Source organism: Sorex araneus, chromosome 3, assembly GCF_027595985.1.
Source record: "Sorex araneus isolate mSorAra2 chromosome 3, mSorAra2.pri, whole genome shotgun sequence".
NCBI lineage: Eukaryota > Metazoa > Chordata > Mammalia > Eulipotyphla > Soricidae > Sorex > Sorex araneus.
Window position 1 is genome coordinate 124,849,760 of NC_073304.1, and position 14,492 is coordinate 124,864,251.

Consider the following 14,492-nt stretch of genomic DNA (forward strand, 5'->3'; position numbering starts at 1 on the left):
TAAACACCAGCCTCAAGAATCAGTGGTGCCTCAGAGATAGCACAGTGGGTAGAGCACTTGTCTTGCACGCGTCCAACCCCAGTTTGATCCCAGTTAGCCCCGAACACAGTCAGGAGCAATTCCTGAGCATCGCCAGATGTGGCCCCAAAACCCAAAAATAAATACATGAAACATCAATGGAAGGAGCAACTCCAGAAAGAAGGCAGCGCGATCTGCCCCAATAATATTCCCCAAAGCCACGCCGAACTGGGAGGCCTCAGCCAGTCAGTTAGTTTCCAGAGGCAAACGCACTTCTGGTCCACAGACAGGCTTCTCCACAGCCTCTCTCCCCTCGTGCATGCTGTCTTTTGACAGAGGACCATCAAACAGAGCTTCGGGGGGCTCAGAATCTCTAAGGCTTTGCAGAAGGTGCAAAGGGACAGGTCTGTGATCTACCGATGATGCTTCGTAGGCATGACCCGCTTGTGAGGGTAAAAGCTTTCAAGCTTCTCTCCGTGGTGGAATGAGGAGGAAAAGGCAGCTCTTGCCACACAGAGGAATATTCCATAGCAACGTGATGAGGCAGTGCAAGCTGCATCGTATCCCCCTCACCCCGAATCTCACAGATGTTGTTTGAAGTGAAAGATACCAAACACAAAAGGGCACATTGGCCATCATCCCTTAGATGAGTTTCAGAGTGAGTCAGAGTTCTGGGCAGTGGTCACTCTGGTGAGAATGATCAGAATGGGCAGAAAGAGAGACTTCTTTTTTTTTCTGTAATTGTATCACCATGAGATACACAATTACAAAGTTGTTTCAGTCATACAATGTTCCAACACTGTCCCTTCACCAGTGTACATTTCCCACACTGATGTCCTCAGTTTCTGCCACGCTCACCTGGCCAGCCTGGCACTTTCTCTCTCTCTCTCTCTCTCTGCCCCCCACCCCTTCCTGCATATTACGGTGTACAATACAGGTACATCACCATGTTTACAATACATGTACAATACATGTACATGTACAATACATGTACAATACATGGTGATGTACAATACATGTACATCACCATCCTTTACTTCCTTTCAGCACTCAGTTCTTGTCCAAAGTGATAATTTCCAATTGCCACTGTCATAGTGGTCCCTTCTCTCTCCTAATTGCCTTTGCCCCACTGCACTCCCCCCGCCAAAGCTTCCGACCAGTTCTCCTTGTTAGGGTGAGCAACTTCTGGGCCCTGCCTAGAACATTTTCTTCTAGATGATTTGAAACTTTTATCTTATTTCAAATAAAAAAAATTAAGACTGGAGAGATAGTAAAGGAGTTAAAGCACTTGCCTGGGTGCAGCGGACCCCGGTTCGATCCCTGGCAACACATCTGTTCCCCTGAGCCCCAGCAGGAGAAGGCCCTGAGCACCACCAGCTGTGGCCCAAAAGGGACCCTTTCCCCACCTCAGTTTTTTTCAAGAGACTTTCAAAGCCTGGAAACTGATCTTATTGGCGGGGAGGGTCCCGTGGGAGCACAGCTCTCCTGTTGAAAAGAGAGAGAAGCCCACCTGCTCGTGAGCCCTCAGCACTCTGAGAACATGTGAGGAAATCTAAAAGTGCATTTCTGGGACTCTCCTTTACTGCTAGTGGGAATGCGACTGGTTCAGCCCTTTTGGAAAACAGTATGGAGGCTTCTCAAAAAATTAGAAATTGAGCTCCCATTTGACCCAGCAATACCACTTCTGAGAATATATCCCGGAGCTGCCAAAAAGTATAGTAAAAGTGACATCTGCACCTATGTGTTCATTGCAGCACTGTTCACAATAGCCAGAATCTGGAAAAAACCCGAGTGCCCGAGAACAGATGACTGGTTAAAGAAACTTTGGAACATCTACAGAATGGAATACTATACAGCTGTTAGAAAAGATGAAGTCATGAAATTTGCATATAGGTGGATCAACATGGAAAGTATCATATTAAGTGAAATGAGTCAGAAAGAGAGGGACAGACATAGAAAGATTGCACTCATTTGTGGAATATAAAGTAACAGAATGGGAGACTAACACCCAAGAATAGTGGAGATAAGTACCAAGAGGAGTACTCCACAGCTTGGAAGCTGACCTCACATGCTAGGTGAAGAAGCAGCTCTGATAGAGAAGGGATCACCAAGCAAAGGGTGCTAGGCGGGCCCACTAGGGATGGGAGACACGGGCTGAAAATAGACTATAGACTGAACGTGATGCCTACTTAATACCTCTGTAGCAAACCACAACACCCGAAAAGAGAGAATGAGCAAATGGGAATGCCCTGCCACAGAGGCAGGGTGAGGTGAAGGGGACAGAGTAGGGGTGGTGGGAGGGATGCTGGGACCATTGATGGTGGAAAATGGGCACTGGTGGAGGGATGGGTACTCGATCATAACCAAAACGTAAGCATGAAAACCTGTAAGTCTGTAACTTTGTCTCACGGTGATTCACTAATAAAAAAAAATTTAATAAAAGTAAAATTAAAAAAATAAAATAAAGTGCATTTCTAAGGTCTGGGCTGGGACTCAGGGCAGCTGCCAGGACCTTTTGCCTCTTCCCAGGTCAGCGTGGGGGCGTTTGCTCTCTCTCCGTCCACCCATGCAGGGGAGAGATGTGGGGGTCACACCACGGGCTAAAACTGACTGAAAATGCCATCAAACTTCTGACAAGTTAAGCCCAGCTAATTTGGAGTGATGCTAAGCAAGCCAAAACGAACTCGGGAAAAATGTGACTCCAAATAACTTTAAACAAAATCTGTTTGGCACTCTGAACACAGAGATCCGAAACTAGATGGGGCTTGAAATGACTGACCCGGGGCGGGGGGGGGCAGGGAGTTGGCATGCAGGGCTGGAGCATAGCTGGGAGGGCGTATGCCTTGCTTACGGCCGACTCAGGTTCGATCCCCGGCATCCCACATGGTCCCCCGAGCACTGCCAGGACTACTGCCTGAGTGCACAGCCAGGAGTAACCCCTGAGAATTGCTGAGTGTGACAAAAACCACCCCCAAACAATTTTAATTGAATTTTCAGAAAAGGTTAGAGCACACCCCTGGCATGCACAAGGTAAGGTCCTGGGTTCAGTTCCTGGCGCCTCCTCAGTCTCGTGAGTACCACATGTAGCCCCGGTGGCCTCGAGCACTGCTGGGGAGCAATTCATTCATTCATTCATTCATTCTCATTCATTTAAGGAAAATGAAATGACTGGCCAGTAGAAATACTAGGAGTTTATCTGCTTTAGGGCTGAACAGATCAGCATGATTCAGTTCACACAACTATGTGTTCTCAGCTAAGAGTGTCTAACGGATGGAAAAACAACTTTGCCAGGGCCAAAATGATAACAAAGGGGTAGGTCCCTGGCCTTGCTCACAGCTGAGTTCAATCCCCCAAGCACCCCCAGGTGTGATCCCTGAGCACCACTGATTATGGTCCAAAACACCTCCTCGCTCTCCAAAATTAAAACAAAACACTTGTTGGATGTTGTAGTTTGCAATAGAGGTATTGAGTGGCCATCATTTTCAGTCTGTAGTCTACTTTCAGCACGCAGCTTTCAACCCGAGTGGGTCATCCAACAGGAGAGAGAACAAAAGGGAATGCCCTGCTGCAGAGGCAGGGTGGGGTGGTGGGGGTTGGGGTGGGGGTGGTGGGAGGGATACTGGGAACATTGGTGGAGGAGAATGGGCACTGGTGAAGGGATGTAAACCAAATGCAAACATGAAAGTTCATAAGTTTGTAACTGTACCTCACAGTGATTCACTAATAAAAATTTTTAAATAAAAAAAATAAATAAAATTAAAAAAAAAAAAACACTTTGGTCCAGAGAGTTAAATTCTCTGTGAAGACGAGATCATCCAAGAGATACAATCCCTGTGCTGCGCATAACAACAAATCCCTCCAATTTCACATCAAAAAAAGGCAATTTAGGCTCAAATCCTAATCCAATTACATCAGCCAACACTTGGGGTACAAGGTATTTCAGAGGTTAGACAGCCACAAAACCAACCGTGTCCTCTGTACAGGGGACATCTGTCTGATCCTAGTTCAGCCGAAAGTCAGCAGCACAAGGGATGGCAGACAGGCAGGTTTCTGACAGAAGAGGACCTAGGACAGGACCAAGAGCAGCCAGCATCACCACCTCCTGGAAGCCCTCCATGACTTCAGAGTTCCAGAGTGCCATGTCTTCAAGCTGCACTTTTCCTCACTCTGTGTCTCAGGGGCGCTCACAGCGGCTTTTATGCACAACAACGACCCGACAATGTTCTCACTAGTGCACTCAGCTGCCACTCCCACACGTGAGCCCACCACTTGTGTCCAGAAGACCCAGAAAGAAAGTCCATCACAAAGGCTCTTACTTGGAAATGTATTTGTCCTGTCCGCACGGGACGAGGGCAGCTGGATGACTGTAGTCCATATCTCCCTTCTCTTGTCATCAGAAGGAGCGGCCTAGATGTGAAAGGAGACAGAGGGTCAGGTCAGGTCAGGTCAGGGCGCCGAAAAGTGCACAGAAGCCGGGGCCGGGGCCGAGTGCCAGGCTTCATGCACTTGCCGTGTTTGGTCCCCAACACCTCATGGTCTCCCAAGCATCACGGATGCAGCCCTGGCAGCCCTCGGGCAACTCCGAGTGTGACTTGGTAAGTCCTGGCACTGCAGGACACGAGAAGCAGCTCATCCTCGGACCTAGAACTGGACCCCTGTCCTGACTGGCTGAGTCACCAGGAAGGAGCCCTGAGCCCCAGTTGGGAGCCCCCCACCCCCCCCACCCCAGTAATCCAACCCTGCTTATAGCTCAGCAGTAAAGCATGTGCCTTGCAGGCATGAGATCTGGGTTTGATCCCCAGCACAGAAAAAAACAGATGTGCAGGCATAAAATATGCATAAAACTGGAGCCGGAGCTACAGCACAGAGGGGAGGGCGTTTGCCTTGCACATGGCCAACCTGGATTCAATCCCCAGCAGCCCATATGGTCCCCTGAGCACCGTCAGGAGGGGTCCCTAAGCACGGAGTTGGGAGTAACTCCTGAGAATCAACAGGCATGGCCCCTGAAGCCAAAAATAAAAATAACTATGCATAAAATAAATATGCATAAGATGTGTAGGCGTAAAAGAGATGCCCATCTATCTGGATGCATAGGATACTCAGGTAGACACGCGTCAGGGGTTCGCCGCCTTGGCACTGCTGACTTCAGGGTCATTCCCCGAGTGGGGCTGGCCTGAGCATTGGGGCACATGTAGCAGCCACCCTGGTCTCTAGCCACTAGCAGCCCCCACTTTCTCTGGTGGCTGCTAAGGAACAGGAATTCCAAGTGTCGGGAGGAGGGTGTGGAGAAATTGGAGCTTTGCCTCCTTCTGAGAAGAACGTAAAAGTCACAGTGGCTGTGCAAGTGGCATGGAAGTTCCTCAAAAACATTCCAAACAGCATTACTGTATGATTCAGCCATATTCCACTTCCGGGTATACACCCACAAAATAAGTAAAAGTAGGAACTCAGAGACATTTGTGCAATGTGCTTAACCCAGCACAAGAAGGTGGGGCCCCCCAAGCCCCGTACATGGGACCCGAGCAACAGTCCAGCGGGGAGGGCGTCTGCCTCGCACACAGCCAACCAGGTTCGATCCCCGGCACCACCAAGAGTGACTCCCGAGTGCAGAGCCATGAGTAACCTCTGAGCATCGCTGAGTGTGGGCCCAAAAAACAAAATCAAAATTAAATTAAAAATAAATATAGATAAATAAAATTTTTAAGTGTCCATCCAGATCAGCTGAAAGGATTAACCATGTGTGGTACAGACAGTGGTAGGTTTATGGTGCCTTGAAAAGGAAAGGAATCCTGGGGTGCGGGAGAGAGGACAGAGAGAGGACAAAGGGAAGGCACCAGCTCTGTACGTGGCTGGCACTGGGCCCCTGCACAGGCTTTGAAGCAGGAGGAAGAGGTACAAGCTAAGAAACAACCAAGGGTGGTCCCAAGACGCTATAAGGATCGGAAGTGGATTCCCCCTGGGGCCTCTAGGACCCAGAAGCCAGCCTGCCGACTCCTTGATTTCAGTCCCACAAGACCCGTGTCAGACTCTCACTTAATGTTTGTGGGTTTCATACCGAGTCCATTTCCCCAGGGCACCCCAGATGGAGCAGGAGCAGTCTCCCTGCCCTCTCCAGATGGAATCCCGGCACCCAAGAGCTCCCACAAGCAAGGCCAGGTATTCGGGTGCCAGGATTCAATCTCCAGGCCACATGGCGGCAAGGTGCCCGGCAGTCCCACAATACTCCCCACCCGCTCCGAGGCCGAGCTGTCACGCCCACAAGCTTCTGACAGGTGCCATCTTGGCGCACCAACAGCCCTGGTCCAGAGACGGCCAGTTGAATCCCAAAATGGAATAGTGCCCAACAGAGATGTCTCCGGAACCCAACCATCTACAATCTAGGATCCCAGAAGCATGTGGCCACAAAGCGGCTGCTTGAACTCTCGTGATATTCAAAATGAGCAACAAAAAATAAATTATCTATTTTCAAGCCTGGCAGGCAGCCTTGAATGGTGGTGGAAAAATTCAGGCAAAGCATAATCCCAAAAGTAGAGAGAGTGTCTTGGGGAAACTGTCTGCCATAGAGGCAGTGTGAAGACTGGGATGAGGGGGGGTGGATACTGAGGACTTTGGTGATGGAAAATGTGCACTGGTGGAGAGATGGGTGTTCGGTTATTATATGACTGAATCTCAAACATGAAAGCTTTGTAACTGTATCTTATGGTGATTCAATAAAACTTTTTTAAAAAAAGAATTTGTGGGTTTCACACTGTTGTGATTTGGTCATTCACTGTGGCAAAATCAGGAAATGGGCTGAAGTTGGGGGCAAGTGGAGAGCTGAGCTCCATTCAGAAAATGAAACAACCCCCCACCATGTACCCCAAAGTAGCACTGGATGGGCACAGTTGATCTTTGCCAACTTTAAGTTATGTCCCCCCTATTTCTCTAAAAAGGAAAAGAATGGCTAACATCAGAGCCCATATTCACTGTCAGGGGTGGGGCTGGGGGGTGGAGTGAACGGCAAGGAAATCAAGCTCCCAGGGCCAGACTGAGAGTGCAGCCATTGGAGGTGCTTGCCTTGCACACTGCTGGCCTGGGTTTGATCTGTGGCACACGTGTGCCCCCCTCCACCCCTGAGCATGGCCAGGAGTGATCCCTGAGCACAGAGACAGGAGTAAGCCCTGAGCACTGCCAGTGTGGCTCAAAAAACAAAACAGGTATTTTAAATATTTAAAAAAAGGTTAATGGAGTTGGTCTTTAAGCAAAAAAGAGTTGGTCTTCAGGTACTCCCCCTAACTGGTGAGTACCCTTGAAAGTAGATTACCCCTTCTCTAATGGAAAAAACGCATGCATGCACAAGGCATTCACTACTCCCTAGGGCTGGGCCGCACCAGGCCCTCCTGGTGATTGCACGGTGCAGACCCGCCTTCCATGTGAAGCCTAGAGGGAGGGATGCCTGGGAGACAAGCAATCCAAGGGCAGGGGCTTGGTGATGAGGGGGGGAGCAGAGAGCAGCTTCACAGTGAGTTCTGCAGGACCCTTACTGCGTCATGTCACGGAGTCTGGACTTTACCCAGATGTTTTAGGAGATGGGGACAGGGGACTAAAAAACGGGCCCCAAGGAGCCAGGTCTTCACCATGGCACCTGGGCAAATTGCCTCGTCTGGTAATGGGAACTTTGCAGACTTTCAAAGAGGGGCACAATTCTGGATTATCCAAATGCACCCCAAAGGTACACGCAAGTGTTCCGTTTTTATCAGTTTGGGTTGGGGGATTATCCCCAGCAGTGCTCAAAAGTTACTCCTGGCTTGGTGCTCGGGGATCGCTCAGAGGACCAGATGGTGCCAGGGGTGAATCCAGGGCCGCCCACATGGAGAGCAAGTGCTCTACCAGGGAGCCTCATGCCTGCTGCTCACAGATGTCCTCGTATGTAAGAAAGGCAGAGGGTCAGCGCTACAGAGAACGGAAGTCACCCCCAAGTGAGGAGCCAGAGGGAGAATGCGGCCACAAGCCAAGGAGCGCAGGCAGCCTTACAAGGCGGAATGTTGGATATCATTGGTTTGTCCTTTCCCCTTGCCACTAGGAGCTTAGGTTTATCAGTCACACCCATCAAAGTGCTCCCGAGTCACTCCCATTCTTTTGTTTATCTGTAACCAATTCTACCAGTTTATCTGCTCTTCCCTTAATCAAACTCTGTTAATTGGTAAGGTCAGAACTTCCTAGGACACTGAATATTATAACATTGCCTTTCTCTCCTCTTTATGCCTTTTGAATAATTTACTTTAAAGCTATGTCTTTTTTGTATAGACACAAGAAGACAATATTATGTTTTTATAACTTAAGACTTAATTGGCCTCGATATTCCCTCCTGGGCATCTGCTTTCTCCACTTAAGCCTCAGTTGCCCTCAGTTCCTAGCACCCCAAAGTAGGGTCCCCGACGTGGGACGGGAAGGATCCAGGGCAAGCGGTGAGTTATGTGCTACCCTGGCATCGAGATGGGCCTGGCCAAAGTGCCTAATTCTTAACTATAAGTTAAGAGCTTGATCATAGACAAATGCTGTCATGATCCAATAGTAATTATGAGACTGGGACCCTGCCAGGGATAGGAAAGACTGATCTGGCCTGAGCACTGTAGTCTGAGATTGAGATGGCCCCAGGAGAGCAATTCTATAAGCTTTAATGCATCTCTTATTGTGTCCATACAAAATAATTAATATTATGAATTCTTATATGTTTGCTGGCTGAGGAGAAGAGAAACACATTCATGGGACTCTGCCCTTGGGTGGATCCTCCTGCTGAAAGAGAATTAAGTCCTAGGAGAAGCATCCCCTGAGGGAAAAGAACCTTACCCTATTGCTGACCACACCTATGGGTATGCCCCAACCCCCTCATGCTGTGGAGATTTAACTAGGCTGTAAGAGTGGGTTGGGGGCCAGAGCCAGATCCACGGCGCCAGATCCACTGGGGCCAGATCCACGGAGCCAGATTCATGGGGGCCAGATCCACGGGGGCCAGATCCACTGATCGAGAGAGAGACCGAGAGCCGGGAGAGAGGCAGAGAGAGAGAGAATGAAGTAGGATGGGGGAGAAAGAAGCAGGAGGAGAATCAGAGGAGAATGGAGATGGACATGAAATAAACCGATCGAGCAACCAGTTTGGCCTTCTTCCTTCCTTCGCCTGCCTCGCCGCCTGCGCGCCCTTTCCTTTTCTTTTTATTTTTATACAGCGGAAGATGAAGTGCCCGCTCCACCCGCCCCCTCTGGAGACACAGGGCCCTGCTCAGGCCTTTGTGGGCCCCCCACCCCCCGCAGGCCAAATCCAGGCCTCTGGCCCTCAGGATGTAAGAGAAGAAAGTTGTTGGGGTTCTTTGTTCTTCCTTTTTTTTTTTTTGAGACTTTTTTTTTTTTTTTTAGCTTTTTGGGTCACACCCGGCGATGCACAAGGGTTACTCTTGGATTATGCACTCAGGAATTACTCCTGGCGGTGCTGGAGGAACCATATGGGATGCTGGGAATCGAACCCAGGCCAGCCGCATGCAAGGCAAACTCCCTACCCGCTGTGCTATTGCTCCAGCCCCATTTTTGAGACATTTTTAACAGGTTTCATTGTGCCGGCTGGAATGCTCTATATTCATAAAAACTTTTTAAAAAATCTTCAATTCACAAACCCTTAGAAAAGTATGCTGAACTGGGGGCGGAGAAAGAGGAGGGGGGAGAGAGGGAGAGGGGGAGGGAGAGAGAGACAGAGAGAGAGAGTGCAATATACAGAAGTAACGATCTGGACAGACGGAAACCAGCATGCCTGTTCCTCCCGCCTCCCCCCACTATCAGGAGGAAGAATCCTCAGTAGCCGAATGATTTCAAAATCCCTCACGCAGGATCTCTCGGTGTCATGAACCACATCGGTCTGGTGCCTCTGTGCACTAGCTGCAGGTCGTGCTTGAATTCTTACAGTGTCATTTGGGGACTGGAGCAATAGCAGAGCGGGTAGGGCATTTGCCTTGCATGCGGCTGACCCGGGTTTGATTCCTCTGTCCCTCTCAGAAAGCCTGGCAAGCTACTGAGAGTGTCCCGCCCACACGGCAGAACTGTGGCATATTCGATTTGCCAAAAACAGTAACAAGTCTCATAATGGAGACGTTACTGGTGCCCGGTCGAGCAAATCAATGAACAATGGAACGACAGTGACAGTAATTATATATTTCACATGAGTTTGTAAGATGCAAGAACATTAAGTTTCCATCCCACAAGAAATCCAAGTCTGAATTGTCAACTACCAAGTCTGTGTTCCCTTCTCATGGAGCTAAGAGGATAACAAGGTGGGTTATGAGGGAGGCTAGGATCTGACTTGAATTCTAGAACCTTCCTCAACACACACACACACACACACACACACACACACACACGCACGCACACACACATTCCTCCCCTACTTTGGGGAGAAAGGACAGAATCAGGGGACTAGCCAGAATCTGATTCACGGAAGGGTCCTGGGGACAGAGTCAAAGGTCTGGAGCGCCCAGGGGGGAAAATGTTTCTGACAGTAAAAGATTTAGAAAGGGGAGTGCTGACCCCAAGTGGGGTCCCAGGCCGACTGGAGGCAGGTGTGTGGGTACCGGCGAGAATGAAAATGCAGGGGGTCATAACAAGCAATACAACAGAGAGTATGGGGGAGACGGTCTGCCACAGAGGCAGGGGGAGGGGTGGGAGGGGGGAAGACCGGGGCCCTTGGTGGTGGGGGATGTGCACTGGTGGAGGGTTGGGGGATTGATCATTGTGTGACTGAAACTCATGCAGGAAATCTCTGTAATGGTATCAGATAATAATAATAAAATATAATAAAATAAAATTAACACTCTGAATTAAAAAAAAGTAACGTGGAGTTTATGCCAAATTCAATCAGCTTAATCAATGTCTGAATAAATCGCAGTACTCCTACATTAAAAACATAAAGAAAAGAAAATGCAGGGGGTTTTTTTCCTTTTTTTTTCTTCTTTTTTGGGTCACACCTGGCGATGCTCAGGGGTTACTCCTGGCTCTACACTCAGAAATTACTCCTGGCAGTGGTCAGGGGACCCTATGGGATGCTGGGAATCGAACCCGGGTCGGCCGCCTGCAAGGCAAACGCCCTACCCGCTGTGCTATCGCTCCAGCCCTGAAAATGCAGGGGGGTTACCAGTCACCTGCGTTGCCTGAGGAAAGGGGGCCGGCAGGATCCGCTGGTGCTGGTGCAAGAGAGTGGCCCAAGAGAGCAGCAGCACGGAGCTGCCAGGGAGGAAGGAGTCCCTGGCCCAGGCGGAGGGGCAGAGCTCACCCAGGAGAGAGCACAGAAGACTGAGGGGCTCCCCAGGGAGGGCCAGGGAGAGGCCAAATGCAAGTCTCAGGTGAGGAGGCTATGGCCAGGAAGCCACGGGGGAAAACGGTGATTTGAGGAGGCCACAGTCAACAAAGGCAGGAGCCGGTCGGGAACCCAGAGAAAGACCCAGCGCCACCCTGATTCACCACATGCAGTCAGCAGGGACCTCAGGCAGAGTCAGTGTCATAGCCTGGTGGGAACAGAAATCAGAAGAGTTGCACCTGGTTCGACCTTGTCGCCCCGAGCATCTGAGGGTTTCTACAGCCTGGAAATGTTACTATATTCTTTGAGTCCTGCTTCTCTTCCTTCCGCTCTTGGTTCTTCTTTGACAATGCTTCTGTCCACCTAGCACTATCCGTGCATCAGGTGTTCATTCATCTTCCACTCACGATCTGTTCAACCCTCCATTCACCCACCTACCATTCACCCATCTGCTCACCAATCCATTCATTCATCCACATATCCATCTACCTATCCAATCATCACCTATTTGTTTGTCCATACATCTACTCATCTACCCAGCCAACCATCATCCCTCCAACCATTTGTCTACATTGTCTATCCACCTACCTATCCAGCCATCATCCATCATCAATTCATCCATCCAACCTCCATCCAGACTTCCATCCCTACAGCTGTCCTCCAAGCCATATCATTTTTATTCATAATCTCCATTTCATCCTTTCTTCATAATTCTTCAGCTCTTCCTCTAACCCACTGATTGGACTGTCTGCAGAATTCTCTCTCTCTTTTGTTCACAGCTTCCATCATAACCTATAATTTGGTAATTTTGTTTTGCATCTGAAAGCGATCTGTCCTGCTCTTAAGACAATTCCCTTTTGATAGCATGTCCTCTTAAACCACTGAGAATAGCAATTAGAGAGTTTAAATTTTCTCGACGATCATTAAAGCTATTTGGTACTTGAGGAAAAATGATAGGCCAGCTAACAAAAAAAAGATGTTAGACAGAAATAGGCCCAAATATACTTGGGAACATAGGATGGGGCTGCACTTCTAAATAATAGGGAAATCATAATTTTTTATGGTTCTGGAGAATTGGCTGTCTTAGAAAAGAGCAAAGGGGGAAGTCAAATTCCTCCCCCAATCCTTCCACCAACAGATTATTATAGAGCCAAAAGAAGTGTAACCACTGGGGCCAGAGCTATAGTACAGCAGGAAGCGTGTTTGCCTTGACTGAGGCAGTCAATCCCTGGCATCCCTGACAATCCTTGAACCTGCCAGGAATCCTCCTTCTCCTTCTCCTCCTCCTCCTCCTCATCATCATCATTATCCTCATCTTCATCCTCATAATCATCCTCTTCCTCCTTATCTTCCTCCTCCTCATCATCATCCTCATCATCATTGTCATCATCATCATCATCACATCATCATCACCATCATCCTCCTCCTCCTCATCATCCTCCTCTTCCTCCTCTTCATCATCATCATCATCATCCTCATCCTAACCATCATCATCCCTGAGCATAAGCCCAGGATTAAGCCCTGAGCACCATCAGGTATGGCCCAAAAACAAACCCAAAAAAGTCACCACTAAAAAGCTGGAGAGAAAGGCAGCCTTTTGTAGACGATATCTAATATACTATAAAAACATAAATTGTGGGGCTGGAGCGATAGCACAGCGAGTAGGGCTTTTGCCTTGCATATAGCTGACCCGGGTTCAGTTCTCAGCATCCCATATGGTTCCCTGAGTACCGCCAGGGATAATTCCTGAGTGCAGAGCCAGGAGTGACCCCTGTACGTCGCTGGGTGTGACCCAAAAACAAACAAACAAAAAAAACCCAAAAAAAACATAAACTTGAATAGAAACTTCTCACCACAAACTCCAAAGAAAAAAAAAAACATTATTTGAAGCAATTTTCTGTCTTCTCCTCTTCTTGAAGTCACCTCCAGCGCTCCCCGTTTCTCTTACTATCATCTTTCCTGGGCAAGGGGTACTGAGAAGACACCTAGAGCTCACCTCACACCCGACCAAAAATGACAGGTAGCCGCTCCAACCCCTCCTTAGCACCTGCATCCAACCATCACCAAGGACCTCTGGCTCCCAGCCGCCAGCTGGGAAACACAGCTGAGTGTACACACATACACACGCTGGGAGGCAAACACCTCGTCGGGAATAACAAAGGGGCGGAAGCGCAGGGTCCAGTCCGGTAGTCCTTCAGCAGAGCATTGTTCTGCCTCAGAGGGTGCAGGGAAGCCGGAGCTTGAGGCTGGAATGTGGCTCCTCGGGGACATTTCCTCCTTCCTCAGACGGGGCTTGCCAACAGCTGCCTCCTTGGAGAAGTGGATTTGCTCTGCTGGCTCAAGGTAACGCTACATCCTTCTGTGTCTATCAGGAATGTCAGACCCCTCCAGGGCTCCTCCAGGCCTCACCAGAATCCCCAGCACGGCTCCCAGAGGCCTTGAGTGAACAGAGGCCAAGATGGCCCGGGCGGCTTTCTCAGGAAGGGGTCACGTGGAAGCTGCTCCTTGAAAGCTGCAGGAAGTCTCCCGAGAGCCTCAGGAATGTTTCATCCTCAGGATGCTTCCCTCTCAGGACGCTTCCCCCTCAGGAACCCAAATCCGCACCAGTTCTCATGAGAAAAGATAAAATGCTGCTTGAATGCCCGCTAAGTCCAAGGCAGGGCTCAGAAACACCTGGAGGTGTGAATATGTGAGTTGGCACCCGGGCCTCACAGGTCCTCGTCAGCTTGGAACCCTGTGGGGCCACCAACCATCACTGCACGCGTCTGACAGGAATGACTCATGCCCAGGCAGAACGTTCTGGGTTCTTCTCAATGCCACCAACTTCCTGGGCAATGCCACCCAGCAGTGTGGTACCCCCTCTATCCTGTGTGGGACCCCACCTTCTACTTCCTGTCAGTGTCAGAGGCAACTTGGGGTGGAGCTGTATAGACTGAGGATGCACCCTGCCACCCCACCCCCAAACAGAGCTCAGAACAGCCTTTCAAGAATGGCAGGAATCGGATTTCCCCAAAGCAGTCGAATTGGATTTTAGTACTCCCCTCTCCATGTCAAAGAGGAGCGGCAGAGAACAGGCAGAAGAGTCCAGAGGGTCACACTGTCTGCAAGCACAGAGCTGACACAGGGCACAGGGAACCCTCTGGCCACAGGGGCACCA

General features: G+C 49.6%; 1 protein-coding gene across 5 annotated transcripts in view; it reads right to left on the reverse strand.

The window, feature by feature from the left end:
- Positions 1 to 14,492, reverse strand: part of RASSF2 (Ras association domain family member 2) — a 47,468-nt gene that overhangs the window by 19,042 nt on the left and 13,934 nt on the right. For all 5 annotated transcript variants that reach the window (XM_055131889.1, XM_055131891.1, XM_055131892.1 and 2 more), the window contains one exon: positions 4,335 to 4,425. In XM_055131889.1, the coding sequence (XP_054987864.1) occupies positions 4,335 to 4,393 (59 nt within the window). In that variant the 5' untranslated portion in view covers positions 4,394 to 4,425. The remainder of the gene's footprint in view (positions 1 to 4,334; positions 4,426 to 14,492) is intronic.